Raw genomic sequence first — 18,570 nt, forward strand, 5'->3', positions numbered from 1 at the left:
GTGGGTGAAGTTAGAATTCCCATACCTATTAAGCCTTAGAAAGTCAACAATTTGACTTGAATAGTGTAGTGAATAGTAACCCCGAAATAAAAAAAATTAAAGAACATCGAGTTTAGCACATTAGAGCTAGGTAAAAGTGAAGTTAAATTTATTTTTGGATTTATGTTAAGTTATGGTACTGAAACACTGTAAAATTGTGTGTTTCAGTTGAAAAGAACACCAGGAAAGAACCCGAGGAATCGAGTCAAGGCCAAGAGGCGACTCGTTTAAGGTTTGTGCACAACGTATAATTTTTGTAAATTATCTTCTGCATATTGTTTTGAATAATGTGAAATATTGAATTATGACATTCTTATGATGCTTTTGATTTAAATTGTTGAAAGTTAATTGTGTATATTTGAAGTGGCAATGTTTAGCAAATTGTTAAGATAAGTTTTGAAACCACAGTGTCATGACCATATATTTGAACACCTCACTAGCATGACTAGTGGGGGTAATTAATTTTGAATTTTGATTCTTTCTCTGGTTGAAGTGTTGAGGTGTGTGCTAGTAGAAGAAGAAATTGAATGGATATCCATATATTTGAGCTAGCTAGCCTTGTGATGTGACTTCTCCTTAGCCTCTGGCTATTGAGATTATATTTGTTTCGAATGGCATGATATAACTATGGGTTTTATGAAATGTGTTTTAATACTTTAAAATGAAATAGTTTTGTAACATTTCCATTGTACGTGTTCTGTACGTTCTGTTGCTCCAGTAGTCAAATAACAGTCCAAGCAAGTCAGGATGTCTGGAACTACACTTCGATGATAGTAAACAGACATATAATGATGAAATAAATAAAAAGAAAATACAAGAAAAATCAAACAAAAATGAAAGAGAGAAAATGATGCTAAGTTAAACGAGCCGACACCACAGCGATGGGTGACCGCACTGGGAAGGTCGTTGCCGACCTCAGGACCGCGGAGAACCCTCTGAATTTAATTTTGAGACATAAATAAAGGTTTATTGAAATGTAATTGACAATAGAAATATCAAAGAAAAATTAATAGATTAGTACAAAGAAAAATGAAAAATCGAGAAACAGACAAAAATCGGTGTTACCGAAAAATCGGGAATATAACCCCAAGTGGGGTATTTTGGTCATTTGACACATAGTGTTGCCTTTTGACCTCAATCTCCATTAAAAATAAATGATATTACACTTAGAAAATGTCAAAGAAAAATTAGAAAGTTAGTATAAACGAAAAATAAAAATTAAAGAAATCGGCGGTACAGGGAGTAAATCGGTGTTATCGAAAAAATCTGAACTTGACCCAAAGAGGGGCATTTTGGTCAATTGACACCTAGAGTTGACTTTTGACTTAAATGTCAATGAAAAATAAGTGGTATTATATTTTGAAAATTTAATGAAAAATGAAATTATAAATGAAATGCAATTAAAGGAAATATGGGGCTATAATTAGAATTATGAAAGTTTAATTATTTTAACTATTATTTAAATGTTTAGTGGGGTATAAAACCATAAGTGGACAGCATTTTCCACTAAACCATTTCATCTTCTTCACTCCTTCATCACCATTGCCGAATTTGATTTTCTCTTCCAAGCTCATCCATGGATGCCCATATATAAGCCTTCATGCACCATTAATCAAGCCATCATTTCTTCAAGAGTCCTTCATTAAAATTGTTCTACGCATCATGGGCAGCATGTAGGAAGCAAGAAAGAGGAGTTTTGGTGAAGTTTAATCAAGCCCAAGATGAGGTTAGTGCTTAATCTCCCCATTTTCTTTCATTAAATCTTGTTTTGAGCTTTGGGTGAGTTGATTTGTGAAGAAATTGAGTAAATTAATGTATATTTGGTGAGCCCTTCATTTTGGCAGCCAAGACATTCATGGGATTTTGAGGTGTTTAAATGATGTAGATGAGTTTAAAGATGATGTTTGATATGGGTATATGTATGGGAAGTGATAGGACTTGAATTGATTGAAATTGAGAAATTTAAATTATGGTTTGAAACAATTATTGGAGATTTATGTTGTTGCTTCATTTTGGGCAGCCATGAACCCTTGTTGAGCTTGAGTTATTTTTACTTCTAATGAATGAAAATGAAGGTTGATTAATTCAAATGAAAGTTGTAGTAAGTTTGTATTTAAGTATGTGCACGTAGTGTTTAAATTAAGGGTGTGAAATGGAACCTTGATGCCTTGAGCAAACTGCCATGTTTGGCAGCCCCTAATAGCATGAATTTGTGTGTGAACATGTGATTATTAATGGTATATGCTAATGTTAAATTGTGGGCAGCAAGTGTAAGTGACATTGAAGTATGAATATGTTGAAGTGTATGTGTAATATTGACATTGAAGTATGTTAAATTTTGGTGGAAGTGAATGTTGAACTTAATGATGAATTGTGTTCATTGAGCACTTGAACATTCTACCCAGAATTGTTGCTGGAATTGTGTACAATAGATGTATGGAAGTATTGTTGATTGAATATTGTAGTAATGAGGAGGAGAAGGAACATTAAATTGGGAGTGTATGAGCTTTGTGCAGGTTGTGTATTGAAGGCAGCACCTAAATGAGGCCATAAGTGCCAAACTATGAACCCAATTGGTATGAGGCCAATATGGGATGAAACTAGATACCAAATAGGCCAACTTTCATGTAGAAATGTTGCCAAAATTCTGCCTAGAAACTGACCTTAAAAAGTGACCAAATCCGGATTAGTGCATTTAAGGCCTGAAAACTGACCATTTGGGCAGCAGTTAGTGTTTAGGCCATAACTCACACAAAACAGGTCCAATTGACCTGAAATTTTGACCATGAATATTAAGACCTATATCTACAAGTCATATGAAGACACCCAAGCCCAGAAATGACCATAAGCAAGTCAAAAAGCTTGCACAAGTTCGGGTCCAAAAACTGGCCGAACCTAAAATGACCTAAAGTGACCAATTTTGATACATTCTGTTCAGCTTTAGTAAATTGACCATATCTTGGTCTACACAACTCAGAATGACCTGAATATTTGCCCCGAGTGCAATAAGACATAGAGCTACAATTCTTATGAAGACACCAAAACCCAGAAATGGCCAGAACCAAGTCAAATAGCTTGCACAAGTTCAGGTACCAAAACTATCAGAACTAAAATTGACCAAATTTTGCACTAAAGGTGTAATCTGTCCAGTATTGGTAAATTGACCATATCTTGGTCTACACAACTCAGAATGACCTGAAATTTTGCCTCGCGTGCAATAAGACATAGACCTACAAGTTTGTAGTTTGGACCGAAACCCAAAAACCGAGGGAACTAGGTTGTCCGACTAGGTCAAAATCGTACACCGAAATCCGATAAATTGCAATAAAATGCAATACACTTGGAAATGAAACTGGTAACATATACCAACACTAAAGGGCTATAAAATGTGACATATTGGTAACATTAGAATTGACTCATATAGAGTGCATCAAGGGTCAACATTTTAGGTTGACTAATGAAATGAATTGAAGGGAATAGTACCAAGAGAAATAGGACTTTAAGCTAGACAAATCTAGCACACAAAAATTGAGAAATTAACCCAATTTTGCACCAAAGTTGCAATCTGTACAGCTTTAGTAAATTGACCATATCTTGGTCTATACAGCTCAGAATGACCTGAAATTTTGCCACGCGTGCAATAAGACATAGAGCTACAATTTTGCTTCTTTGACCAGAAGCTAAGAACCAAGGGAAATAGGACTTTAAGCTAGATCAATCTAGCTCACTAAAATTGAAAATTGGTAATTATATAAATAATGCTTGAAGTGATTTGGCAATGAATGCCAACTTGTGAAAATGGTAAATTGCATTATATTCACAACATATTAAATTGTAAATTGTGACATGTGATGCTAGAATCAACCTATCCATGATACATAAAAAGGTCAATAATTTTATTGACCAGTGAAAAGCATAAAGATGTATAAACCCTATGAATAAAGAATTAAATATGTAATATTGTAATATGCCCTAATTTACCTAGTTGACTAGTTTGGATAGGTTGGCATGCCAATAGGATTCTGACAGCTGTTTTGTAAATGACTTTACGTCATACTGTGTTTATGGCTTATTATGCCATACTATGATCTTAATAGCCTATGGTTATATAGATTGTGTTATTATACTCGGCTTAATGCCTGATTGATTATATGGCTTTTTAGCCACACTATTTGCACACCGGGAGACACTTTGTGACCGATGGTGTGACGGCTTGAGGTACTAGATACCCAGTGCTAGTATATCTGTTTATCCAATCTGGTAAGTGTATAGGCTACACGGGCAGTCAATTAAAATATTATTCAATTCAAGCAATTAAGTTAAGTTAAGTATAATGAAATTTCAGTATAATTAAGTTAAGTATTGAATGAATGAGTAAAAGAGATTAGCAAAAGAAACATAACAAAAATATAAATTGCAGAACCGTAGAGACTTGAAATACAATACAGTTAGAATAATTTGTATATTGGGTAGTATTACTGAAAAGTTATAAACTAAGCACTTCCAAAGAGGAACAAACTAGTATATGGGATCATTGATGCTAGAAATACCGTACCAAATTAAATTGATTCCTGAGTATCTGAATTATGATTTATTTCTTTCTTTACTTGTATATATTATTTCTTGTTATATTATTGCACCACTAAGCAGAAATGCTTAGCGCGATGGAATTGCTTCCTCGCGCAGGTACTGAAGGTAAAACCAGTAGACTGTCGACTGAGATTTTTGGAGTCCAGACCTGCAGAAATGTCAGAAGAGTTCAAGATTGTCACCTCCTCAGCAATGCATGTAGATAGGGCTCATTTTATACATGTTATGTATATTGTTCATTCCTAGCACATTGTAAATTATTTGTATATCTTGTACGAAATAAACTCACGTAATTAACCTATGAATTATGGAAGCTACTCAAAGTAATTTTTTTTATATGTGAATTGAATTTGAGTTATAATGAGTTTGTACTTGTGAATATTGAGATGTTGAAAATCTGATGAGATTTCTGAGAAATCTGAATACTGTATTGAGATACATTATGTTTGAAAATTTTTGAGGCTATTAAGTTTGAGAAATTGAGTATATATTGAAATTGTTTTTGGCAGGTTCAGAAGAACTGCTAGTCCACATTACAGCCGGCACGTTGTTGGATTATCATTAAAATTTTTGAAATTTCCAAATTAATTAGATTTTGATAAAAAAAATAGCCTAAACCTTAAATAAAGTTTTTGAATAAATAAATCAAGAACTGTAATAAAATCAGATAAGATCAGGTGCTCCGGCACGCCGTGTAGCACGCCTTGCTCGGCTACACTGTAAACGGGTGAGGGGTGTTACAAGTTTGGATTAAAATCTCATAATTCATGTTTTATATTTAATTTTTATGTTCAATCCAATTTTTGAATAAATGTGATTTAAATTCTGCATAAAGATTATTTTAGTATGTTGTGCACTACTGAGTCCTAGTACTCAGCAATAGCTGTTATTACTGTTGCAGATATAGAGACTAGAGGAGCAGCAGAGTGAGCTGCTGAGGATTGTGGAGTGACTTACCCTGAAGTTATATCGGGTATAATTTATACCCTGACTGTAAATATTTATTTTGATGTATGTAAGGCATGTAAATGTATGGACATATGAAAATGGGTCTTGAGCAGCTTGTACAAAGTTTGTATAAAGTTTGTAATAAAATTTAGTTTGAATATCTTTTAATGTAAATTTTTGCAATGATGTATATAAATTACTTTGTCATTAATGAAATATGAATGGTAGTATTTTATTTTGAATTGAATGAAATTCATTAATGGTATTTGATGATTGTTGGATATTGGAAATGGTGGATTTAAATTTTGGAAGTTGATAATGTATTGAAATTGATTGAGATGATTGTGAATTTGAAGAAGTTGTTGAGAAAAATTATTGGAAGTGCTTTTTTTTCAAGTATTTGAAGAACTGTTTTCTCAAAATACAGACGGCACTCTACAGAAATTTTTATAAAATTTGCGAAAAAATAAAATGGGCAAAAAATTTCAACTAGTTTTCAACTTTAATTAAATGTTTTGATACCAATTAGAAAATGCTCATCACTTATCAAAAGTAAGAAAATTGTTTTAAAATCCCTTGTAGGGTACTTAATGAGTCATCGGTAGGTGAAGTTCGGTAGTTCATTAGGTATTCTACGGGATCATTTTATGCCTTACAGAGGGGTAAAGTGTGACACTGCAAGGTTATAAACTCAGTACTTCCAAAGAGGAACGAATTAGCATATAAGATAGTTAATATTAGAAATGTCATTTTAAATCAAATTGATACTTGAATATTTAGAATGCTTGATTCTTTCTTTATTTGTATACATTATTTCTTGTTATATTATTGTACCACTAAGCAGAAATGCTTAGCGCGATGGATTTGTTTCCTTCGCGCAGGTACTGAAGGCAAAACCTAGTGGATATTAGACTAGGATTTTGAAGTTCAGATGTGTAGAAGTGTCAGAAGGGTTCAGGGTTATCACCTTCTTAGCAATGCATGTAGATAGGGCCCATATAAGTCATTTTATGTATTTTATATATTATAAATATTTTGTATGTTGTAATGTAAACTAAGAATTGTAAACTAAGAATTTGTAAGTAATATTTATGTGATGTAAATTAATAAATTGATTAGTTCATATGTAATTAATTTGTATATCATGCAAATTGTAAATTTATTCAATTAGTTTGCAAATTATGTAAATTAATGGAAATATGAGAATTTTGATATGTGAATGGAGTATGAAGGAAAGTGGATGGAAATGAATATGAGAATTGAAATACATGGATGATATTGAAATATGAGATGATTATGAGATTTTATTTTGAAAATATTATTGAATTTCAAACAGGTAAATAGTGAAATACTCTAAATGGTAATAAAAATAGGGGAAACTCAACTGGTTTCTCTATAAAAAAATAATTAATATTAAAATATACAAGAACAAAATTTTTAAAGGAATAAAGTAAGATAAAATAGGGTGCTTCGGCACCAAGTGTGACATACTTTGCTCGGCTACACTGTAGTCTGATGAGGGGTGTCACAGAGAGTGCTACATCTTTAATCCTAGAATAAGAAAACTATTCACACATAGTAGGTTTTACAATCAAGTTTATAAAATAATAAAGTGAAGAAATAAGAAGAAAATAGAATGAAAGAATCTAGATAGAGAATTATCACCTTGAACTTTTGGAATTTCAATTGAAAACCTTACAGATCTATTTCTCCTTTTGCCTCTCTCAAAGGTGATGTACTCTCTTAAATGTAAAAAGTCTAATCCTTGATGAAACCTTGAGTTCTTGTATTTATATCTGTCGAAAAACCTTATTTCAGAGTCTTAAAGGCCTTAGAAAACCTCTACGAGCTGCTAGGAGATGTGGGGTGTTGAATATGGAATTCTATCCTTGACAACAGCATGAGGTGTGTAATGGTTTTAGTTTACATGGCCTTACCTCGTGTAACCTTCTAAAGCATCAAATTTTGGAGTTTCGAAAGCGCTGAACATGACACAGGACGTTTTATTTTAACACAAGCCATGTAATCTCAATTATCAAAGAACATAGGCCATGTAATTCATTACACTAGACATGTTGTCTCTTTACCTCATAATATGGGTCGTGTAATGGAAAATACATGCAGTGTAATACTTTGGCTCCTTTTACGCTACATTTTTGTATTCTGATGCTTCTCCAATCGCCTTCATGCCATTTTGGGCTATTAATATGCACTTGATAAAGGCTAAAAACCAAGGAATCAAACTAATTTAATACATAATTTAAAAGAAAATTAAAAACACTTGAATTTAAATTAAAAGCTTGAATATAAACCTGAAAGTAACAAAATACTAATAAAATGCAATGAATTTATTTCCTAAATGCCTATATGATTTGACTATTTCATAAGGAAATAAAAAATAAAATCATCTAAAATCATTGCTCATACATATCTATTTTACTTAATCATGTTTTGCAAAGATGGGTATACACATATTACTACTATGAATTTTGAGTCAGTGAGAGAGAGAAAGAAATTAAATTTTGAAAAAAAATTAAAAATTATCAAAAATTAAAAATTTTGAATAAAATAAGTAATGTATATAAAAGTTTAGATCTATTCTTCCATTTCCATTTGGTCTTTCTTTTAAATATAAAGATTAATTAATAATTTATTTTATTAATCAATCAAAATTTCATGTACTATATTATAATTTATCACTAATTTTTTAAATTCAATTTAATCTTTCTTGGTAAACCTTAAAAGTTCAATTGTTTTATACAAAATTAAAAACTACTGATATAAATATAAATTTGCATAAAGATTTGGCATTTTTAATCTGACTGCCCCATGTTTTAGCGATGATAGTATGAGCTAAAATTATAAAATTTAAAATAAAAGAAATGAAAAAAAGTGCATTTTTAATTCACCTATAAAATAATTCGCACCGGATATGGTTTTGCGGGGGGAGAAGATATAATTTTGTGAGATTGGTCTTGGGTATTTGTTCGTTTCGTGACTCAGCACGTGGCGCGATGAAAATTCTCAAACCGTTCTCCTCCACTTTCTCAAACTGCAATAATTAGTTTCTGCTTCTCTCACGGTATTTCAATCTTTCTCTTCACAGAAATGGATTCTCTGCGTGTATTGCACCTCTCTAATTCTTCCCCCAGACTCAATTTCCACGGAAAGCGATTGAATTTCTTCCATGCTCTTCGTAATCCTGGGATTTCTTTTCCTCTTCGCTATCGATCAAGCACCATTCATAGAATCATTTGCGGTGTTTCTCCTACTGAAACAAGGTAAGCTACTCTGCCTTTCTACATGTTATTGTTTCTTTCTTTCTTTCCTTTTACCTTGCGTTAGGATAATTGATCGAGCTATTGGGTGGCGGGATTTTCTCTGGAGCCAATAAAAAGAGATTAGAGCTTGTTGGGTATATAAAATTTTAAGAAATTCATTTAGAAATCCACATTTTACATGTTTGGTAGGCAGAATAGTGCATTTGGCATTGCATATTTTTAAATCTATAGAATTGGCGAGTGCTCTTTTACTTTTAATTGCTGCTAGAAAATGTTGGGAACGCAATGAATGTGAAGATTTATGAAATTTCAGTCCCATATTATTTCATTTGGGAAAATCTGATGGGAAATATCTGTGAATCCTAATTTTATTTTCTTTTCTTTTGCTAGTTTTTTCTTGGCAATAAAACAGAGTATTTATGTTTCTAATTGTTTCCGTTTAACTTGCAAGCTGCATAGTATATGTGTTTTGAACAATTTTTTTGAATGAAAAATTGCCATGGCATGGAATACTGCCTTAAATGACTTACAAATTTTAAATTCAATAAACAATAAGTGAAAAAAAAAAGATTATGTTCCACGTTTTCTGCTTTAACATCTGCAATAGCTGCCTGGTTGAGTTGTAGCTTTGGCTATTGAAGGTATTCATTTCTATCCTCTAATAGTACAACATATAAATAGCATTATAGATATTGTGAAAACAGTGAAATGTCTTGATGTTTCATGGTTTCTTTGAGTTTTTTAGTTATTCTTTAATGAAAGTGGATGCTCAAATTGTTTTCATGGCAGAGAGGGAGAGAAGAAGATGCAAAAAGCCAAATCGAAGTCGGGGAATGGAAAGGTTCAGCTTAACGTTCGGCTAGATCACCAAGTTGAATTTGGTGAGCATGTAGTGATTTTAGGGTCTGCCAAAGAATTAGGTCTGTGGAAGAAGAAGGTGCCAATGAATTGGACAGAGTCTGGATGGGTTTGTGATGTGGAGTTAAGAGGGGGTGAGTCTATTCAGTATAAGTTTGTTGTTGTGAGGAAGGACAAGAGTATGGTATGGGAAGGTGGGGATAACCGGATCTTGAAACTGCCAAAAAGAGGAAGTTATGTGATGGTCTGCCAATGGAATGCAACTTTGGAGCCTATGAATCTGTTGCCTTTGAATTTGGAAGAGAATGAGGTGGAAGTGGAGGATGTGGATGAGAATGGATCTGTTAGTGCTGCCACTCTTTTGGAGGTGGAGACTAGTCCTTTTGTTGGGCAGTGGCAAGGGAAGTCTATCTCATTCATGCGATCCAATGAGCTCCGGCATAGCGAAACTGAAAGAATATGGGACACTTCAGACCTTGAGGGGCTGGCTTTAACACTAGTTGAAGGTGATCGGAATGCAAGGAACTGGTGGAGAAAGGTATTGCCATTTAATATGCCAGATGACTTTTTAGGATTTTTGGGAATTTTCCAGTAGATGTGGAAACAAATTTTCTATGTCACCCTTTTGATTATTAATACAGAATTCATAAGGTTACAAAAAATTTGCAATGACTACTATTTTTTTATCAGCTTTTTCTATGAGCTCGTGGGTGTATATGCTCTTAGTCTTCCATGCACGTGTTTAAGATTAGTAGCTGCATTAATTGATGGCTATTTGGTATGTTAAAATAGTTTGATTTAGTTTGTTGAAGCAACAACATTCATGTTACATTACTATGCCTTCCATGATGAAACACTCAATTTCTAACTAGCAAGTATGGAAATATGAAAATTGCATAGCAGTTCTTACAAAGATTAAGATTCTAAACAAAAGAAACACAATAAAAGATTTAAGGCACAAGATCAGTCGTAAGATAAACAAATAGAGAATATTTGACTCAACTTCTTTTTTTTTTTCCCTGGTTAATCACTATAACATCTCCATTATTCATGAATTGAAGAATTATATATTTGTTGAAGTGCTGAAATTGATTCAACTCTAAACAATGATGAATTGACTTATAAAATTAAACTACTTTAACACTGATGTGGCTACTAAAGGGCTCCATAACATAAATAAAACATCAAACAAGTTGCATGTACTCTTACTGCATTCTATATTACTACAAATGTTGACATGAACAATGCCATTGTCTGATATAATCATATGGCTTTGAACTCATTTGTTACTATCAACTTGATATTTGATAGAATATTTTGTAATTGGAGAGAGATTGAGGTAGATTAAGGCATTGGTGTTTTCTCCAAGGTATGTGTTATGGAAAGTCAATTACAATGTATATATGTTCCTAATTCGTTTAGATTATATTCCTAGTTTAGATAATCATAGGAATTTACATTCCTATTTTGGACACATAATTGTAGATAGAAGAGTGTACATATATGTACCAAAATCGTTATGAATATACAAGTAGAATTTTCCTCATCACATTGTATTAGAGCATATAAATATTTGTGAAACTGACAAACTTTTCCGTATTCCCCTTGAGTAACAAACCAAGCTGGTTGCTCCATATATACTTCCTCGTGCAGAAAAACATTCTTGATATCCAACTAGTGTAAAGACCAATTATAGGTGTTTGCAGGCAAGTTTTGCTATTAGAGAGAACGTGTCAGAATAATCAATACTATAGTTTGAGCATACCCTTTAGTAACAAGACAGGCTTTGAGACGAACCAAACTCAGGATTAAAAATGCGTTAAATGACGATGGTAACGGAAACGGTAAGCTAAAAAGCCTTTAAATAACGGCTATTTAAAACCATGATGGCTAGGCCAGCTATGTTGCGTGGGAGTGAATGTTGGGCATCTAATGTGCAACATATCCACAAAATAAATATGACAGAAATGCGAATATTAAGATGAATGTCTGGTATTACGATAATGGATAAAATTAGGAATGACTACATCCCCCTAGAGAGTGTATATAGCACACATTGGGGATACAACAAGAATGGGTCAATTATGATGATTTGGTCATAACCAAAGTAGAGCATTGAATGCTCCAGTACATGAACTTAGTAAGTTAATGGTGGAAGAGTGATATAAAAAAGGGGTACCTAAAATGACATAGATGGAAGTAGTATAAAAAAAAATTATAATTTTTGAATATTGATGTTGAGTTGCTCTTAAATAGAGTTGAATGATGAAAAAGATTAATATAGCGGATCTCAACTAGTTTGGGATTAAGGTTTAATTGTTGCTGTTGTTATGTATTAATTTTTGGACAAAAGTTAGACAAAAGGAATAAGAAGGCAGCTATTCTAACAATCATGGTTTCGAATAATGTCCATTCGCCGTTATTTACAAGTTTTGGAAGGGCCCGTTATGCAATACACCGTTTTTTACAGACAAATATGTAATTGCAGGTGTAATGGCCTTTGTGACCGTTACGTAATGATAACGGCTGTTATTTACCATCTTGTAACGGTAACGGCTGTTACTTTAATTATTTCTCTGTTGCAATCACATGGAAACAATGATATTTTGCTTCTCTTTTCTTTATTTATGTATTTCCTCTTACATAGCTACTATATCTCTCATAATTTCTCAAAATTTTCCCCAAATTTCTCATTTCTTCTATAGAATCTCTCCCTTATTTTTTTGCTAAGTTAAGATCATCATTAAATAAATCTATTCTAATTATAAATTATTTAATGCTAATGATGTCTAAATATGATAGATTTAATATCTTTATTTGATGTGTTTGTGCTTATTGTATAGTTGTGTACCTTAAGTTTACTTGTATCTACCAAAATATAGTAATTTTATGAACTTAGCAAATTTTTCAAAAAGATTTGTGTAGCATCAAGCCATTGCTGTTAAGTTATGGCCATTATCATCACCCGCAACTGCGATTTGAAACCATGCTAACAACAGAGCTTATAGCTATTATGTTAGGGTTACAGAACCTCAATAGAGACTTAGAAGAAAGAAGAGAAAGAAATAAAAAGAAATTTAGAAAGAAAATAGAGAATAGGTTGAGAGTGACCAAATCATCTCAACCTCCCTTCTCTCAACTTATCCTCAATTGGTACCACTCATACCTTTTCTCTAATACTCTCATTACGGACTTTATTTAGTCTAGTATGGCCACTCATCCACCTTAACATTCTCATATTCGCAACTCTTATTTTCGACACATACGACTCCTTCATTGCCCAACACTCACTACCATATAACATGGCCGGTCGTATGACTGTACGGTACAATTTTCCTTTCAACTTATTTTTAATCTTGCGATCACATAAAACTTCCGTGGCACGTCTCCATTTTAACCATCCGGCTTTAATCCTATGACTAACATCCTCCTCACATCCCCCATCTACTTAAAGGACTGAGCCGAGATATTTAAAGTGATTACTTTGGGACAGTATCACTCCATCCAAACTAACTACATCCAAACTAACTCATTCTCTATCACCAGTTCGGCCTTCACTGAATTTGCAATGCATGTATTCTGTCTTCGTTCTACTTAACTTAAAGCCTTTTGACTCCAGAGTACTTCTCCAAAGCTCTACTTTCTATTAACTCCTTCTTGCGTCTCATCTGTCAGAACTATATCATCCACAAACATTATGCACCAAGGGATACTCTCCTTACCATCAAAAGTAACTAATTCTATTCTAGGCAAAATCTGTGGCATCCCCTCCATATAAGAAAAATTCCTAGAAAGATTCTCAAAAAGACTTCCAAAATTGCCTTGATTCCTTTCTTGCAGATTCTGAGTCCCTCTTGGGTTGGGCAGCAGTCCCCTGCCATCCCCCAATATTGACTGAGGCCCCATATTATCAGATCTGTTTCCACCTTTACTAGAAGTACTAGCTCCTTTACATTGCTCTGCAGCAATAAAAACTCTCAATTCCTCACCATGAATAGAAGTTTTCTTCATCATTTGCTCTAAAAGAACACCCTGACTAGAGGTTTTCTTCATCATATCTTCCTTGAAATCCTTCAATTCTTCAGCATTCCTGACTGTCATATTTTGCAGGTTTTGAGACACATCCTGCAGATTCCTCACTTGTTCCTCCAACTCAGCAATCTTTGCCATTTCCTGGTTCACTATAGCTGATCTAGTCATAATTCCGACCCCCAAAAGACCAATCTTCCCCCTAGTTCTTGGCTTCGATAGCTTTGATCCCAAATGTTAGGGTTACAGAACCCTAATAGAGACTTAGAAGAAAGAAGAGAAAGAAACAGAAGAAATTTAGAAAGAAAATAGAGAATAGGTTGAGAGAATAGAGAAGTATTATTTCTTGATGGTTCTTGAATGACCTTTACAAGATATGCTAGCTGAGATTTACATCTCTCCAGCTGCAGTTACTTCTCTAAGAATCAGCCACAGTTATTAACTCTTCTAACAGAATCAGTGACAACTAATGACAGGATTAGTTACAGCTGTCTATCTCACTTTCCCACCACTACTTTTCCCTTCTATTTCTATATCTTTTCCTTTAATATGTAACATGTTGTTGCTCGCACTTTAGATTGTTGCAGTGGATGGAGTACGTTGAATGTGATGACTCATCATAAATACCATTTGATTCAGTGCAAAATCACCTTTTTAGGTCATGACTCTAGTTAGCAAGCACTCTAGTGCTTAATATTCAAAATGAAAATAGTACTTGATGTATTGATGAACATTTAAGGAATAGAGTTTGTTCTGTGGGTTCTATTTACTTCATTTTTTTTGAGTTTTTCTTTTCCTTTTAATTATGAAAATACTATTAAATTTGTAGTTATTATACATTATGCAAGTCGAGCAAATTCATATTTTACTTTTTTATTCAAAAATTATTACTATTTTATTTTATATTTCTATAAAAAGGGTTTATTGTTTTCTAACGCTTCACTTTTTCCCCTGTACTTTCCTGTATAAAATAACTGGAAGTGGGAAAAAGAAAAGAGTTTGGTCTATGGCTTCTATTTATTTCTTCATTCTTTTGAGAATTGTTGTTCTGTCCTTGTTAACTATGAAAGTACTATTAAATATGTAGTTGAATATATTATATTCTATAGGTCAAATAATTTCACGTTCAACTATTTTATTTGAAAATTATAGTCACTGCATTGAATATCACCATAAAACATTTAATTTTTTTCTAAGGCTGCATTTTTTTTTCCAAAAATCACCTACTTGTTTATTGATTTTACAATCAAAATCAATTAGAAATATATATATATATATATTGTTTAAAGTACATTGGAAAATTATCTTCCAAAAATGGAAAATACCATAAAAATATTTGGACCTATGAGATGCTTGTATACTTTGTTTAACCTACTTGAGCGAAAGAGAGAATTACACAAAGGGTAAATTGTGCTTTTTAGAGGTACGATACAAGGAGTAATTGTAATGGTTGTGACTAGAAATGATTTGTATTGTTGGTGGACTATTGAGTTCAAAGTAGTGTAAAAAACAAAACAACTCTTTTCTCAACTAGGAAATTATTTTTTGAGGTATATGTTTCAATTTTCAAATGCGGTTTTTAAACTCAAAAAATGTTTTCAATGAAGTCATTAAACTTTTACATTTTGTTACTCTTTCCTTTATTGAATTGGTCTTGTAGTAAAATGTAAATGTGCCACATGAGGTCAAATGGTCAATCCAATGGTGATTAGTGAAGGAGAGACTTATTGAACAAAACTGAATAGTTAATGGATGACAACAACAACTACGACTAAGCCTTTATCCCAAACTAATTGAGGTTGATTATATGAATTCTTTTTTAACATTCAGCTCTGTTTGAAATCAATTTTGCATTAATATCCTAAAATTGTAAATCTTTTGAGATTGCTTCCCTTTGTGTCATTTTAGGTCTCCCTTTTTCCTTCTATGTCTCATAATATTGGGAAATGTGGATTTTTTTTTTGTGAAAAGTGTTTTTTCAAACAAATTGAACCTAATTTAGCATTTTCTCCCTTGTTATGCAAGTTTGCTTTGGTTTCTATAATAAAGTACGGTGTGCTAATCGTGTGTGTACACACACACACACACACACACACACACACACACACGCACGCACATGTTATATAGGTAAAGGGATGAAATAAAATTTTGAAGTTATTGAAATTATGATTGTTAATTGGTGAAACTCTCTTTTATATTTTGGATTCCATCTCTTGTTATTATACATCCTATTTCAATTATGTTATGTAAATTAGTAATTTGTCCCAAAAATGATTGGTTTGGTAAAAAAGAAATTGACATTTTGGTCTTTAGGACTAAAGTTTGTGATTTTGACAAAAGCACCAAATTGTGTATTAGGCTTTGCCGTAGGAGTTTCTGTAGTTTTCTCAAGGTACCATGCTACATGGGTGCTTTGTCATGTTGGTGACCTCTCTCTCTCTCTCCAAACATGTATATGTATGTGTGGAAATAATTATTTCAGTTGAAGTGTTGAAAAGTCAAAATTTTGAACTTCTTTGCTTTGCTATTAACCATGGTTCCCTTCTATTTTTAAAGCTTGAAGTTGTACGGCAGCTATTGGTTGGAAGTTTTGAGACTGCAGACCGATTGGAAGCTCTCATATACTCTGCTATATATCTGAAGGTTTTTATACAACTTCTTCTTCTTCTTCTTCCTTTTTGTATCCCTCTTACATTTTTCTTTTATGCAGTGGATAAACACTGGACAAATTCCTTGCTTTGAAGATGGAGGTCATCACCGACCAAACCGGCATGCTGAAATTTCCAGCCTTATATTTCGGGGGTTGGAACAAATTTCTTGCAGAAAAGATACTTCGCCCAAGGTAATAGTTTGATATGATAAGGATGTCCTAGACTTTGATGATATTTTACCTTTCCTTTCACACATAACAGGGGTGCATTATCAGTTGTGTCTTGTCTGGTCAAACATCAACCAATTAAGTGATATTTGCAGCCTTGTGTTAAATGCAGGGTTCTTCTCCTACAGTGCTTTTGGTCAAACTCCTAGTTTGTCCATTTCTGAATAACAAGTCATTCGAGCATGTTCCCTGTCAACGCTAATGACTTTAAGCTCAGATTTAGACTTTGAGTAACTTCATATATTTATTTTTTTCAATGAAGATGCCACAGTAGCAAAATTGATTTTGAAATTGTATGTCCTTATGTCTATTCTAAGACTGCAGTGTACGCTTGCTAGCAACAGAAGCAAAAGTAGACCTCTGGCAAAAACAATTTGAGTACAGGGGCTTGGCTAATGAAAACTAGATTATGGTAGGACTGATTATTGTCTTGTCTTATTCAGTCTATGGTGGTGTAATCCTCTTAGTTTCTTGTACAAACTACTCGTTATTTGATATCTAATTCTGAATGTAACTGCAGTTTCATCTTTCTTGGTTTTGTTTTGTTTTGTTTGTTTAACGTGCTATCTATATGGCATTTAAGTTTTTTTTTTTTTTGCTTCTCCTTAATTACTATAATTTTTGTTTGATGTTTAGGAAATACTTGTTATCCGAAAGATCCATCCATGCTTGCCATCTTTTAAAGCAGAATTTACGGCATCTGTCCCTTTAACTCGAATTAGAGACATTGCTCATCGGGGTGATATCCCTCATGATCTCAAGGTTAAAATGCATGAATAATTGGTAAGTTATCTTTGCTGTAATAAGGTAATTTGTATTAATTTACTTATTTTTTCTTCCCAGCAAGAAATCAAACACACTATACAAAACAAGCTTCACCGCAATGCTGGCCCTGAAGATTTAGTTGCTACAGAAGCAATGCTTGCAAGAATTACCAACAACCCTGGTGAATATAGTGAAGCATTTGTAGAACAATTCAAGATATTCCATCATGAACTCAAAGATTTCTTCAATGCCGGAAGGTGTGATTTTATTAAGAAACTTTATTTAATCTCGTTAGCTTTTGGTTTTTTACCTTATACCTCCTTTGCTATTGTTTCATGTCTTCTGTATGACAGTATAGCTTTTCTCTTCTAAATTGTTCATATTGATTAGGTCTTACATGTAGAGATGTTTGCAGGCTGGGAAAGTGATCAAAGACACCTGTTTGGGAAGGTGATTTTTCCCTTTGGCCCAACTTGAAGGGGGCCTGACTATTACTTGAGATGGGCATAGGCAAGAGATTTCCTTGTGGCACAACTCAAATTTAACTTTGGAAAAATACCTGGCTCAGACCTTTGGGCTGGACTCATGTGTAAGCGTAAAGGTCTGTGGATTTTGCATGGTCTCCATTCTTAACAAGTCTAGTGATGCAGGAAAGCCTGCAGGTCTTAAGGTTGAAATTTGAGGTTTTAATGTGGGTGCGAATTTTGTTGGAAAGTAGAGGTTTAGAAGAGTATAGGTTTGGGAAGTAAAATTAGTGCAATAAGCACGGTTGTCTGGATGTTTTCTGGACCGAAATACGCAACGGAAACAATAGAATAGTTTAGGCTTCACAATTACACATCCTTAGGTATCCCATCCATGACTTCAATTGTATCACACAACTCAAGAAGCAAAACTGCAGGAATTCTTATTGATCCAAAAACTGAGGAACAACATCACAAACATGGGTGTTTATAGACAAAAAAAAAAAAAAAATCCTTATCCTTTAAGGATTTGAACTCCAAAAAAGTAAACAGTAACCTTTAAGGAATCTAAAAGTAATCCTTAACCAACAAGGACTCTAAATAAAGGCTCCTATAGAAATCTGGATCTTTCCTGTAAATATGGAATTACAAAACTACCCCTGTGACTTAAATAAAGGACCAGCAGCTAGTATTTTAAATAGACACATAAGTAAAAATC

The 18,570-nt window shown here is 33.2% G+C and overlaps 1 protein-coding gene across 2 annotated transcripts in view; it reads left to right on the forward strand.

Moving 5' to 3' along the window:
* Positions 1 to 8,510: 8,510 nt before the first annotated feature.
* LOC110639395 (phosphoglucan, water dikinase, chloroplastic) overlaps positions 8,511 to 18,570 on the forward strand; it is a 62,533-nt gene continuing 52,473 nt past the window's right edge. For both annotated transcript variants that reach the window (XM_021790321.2, XM_021790343.2), the window contains exons 1-6: positions 8,511 to 8,858; positions 9,648 to 10,254; positions 16,302 to 16,388; positions 16,456 to 16,587; positions 17,260 to 17,385; positions 17,467 to 17,645. In XM_021790321.2, coding sequence (XP_021646013.2) covers positions 8,686 to 8,858; positions 9,648 to 10,254; positions 16,302 to 16,388; positions 16,456 to 16,587; positions 17,260 to 17,385; positions 17,467 to 17,645 — 1,304 coding nt within the window. In that variant the 5' untranslated portion in view covers positions 8,511 to 8,685. The remainder of the gene's footprint in view (positions 8,859 to 9,647; positions 10,255 to 16,301; positions 16,389 to 16,455; positions 16,588 to 17,259; positions 17,386 to 17,466; positions 17,646 to 18,570) is intronic.

The sequence above is a fragment of the Hevea brasiliensis genome, chromosome 2 (genome assembly GCF_030052815.1).
Source record: "Hevea brasiliensis isolate MT/VB/25A 57/8 chromosome 2, ASM3005281v1, whole genome shotgun sequence".
NCBI classification, from domain to species: domain Eukaryota; kingdom Viridiplantae; phylum Streptophyta; class Magnoliopsida; order Malpighiales; family Euphorbiaceae; genus Hevea; species Hevea brasiliensis.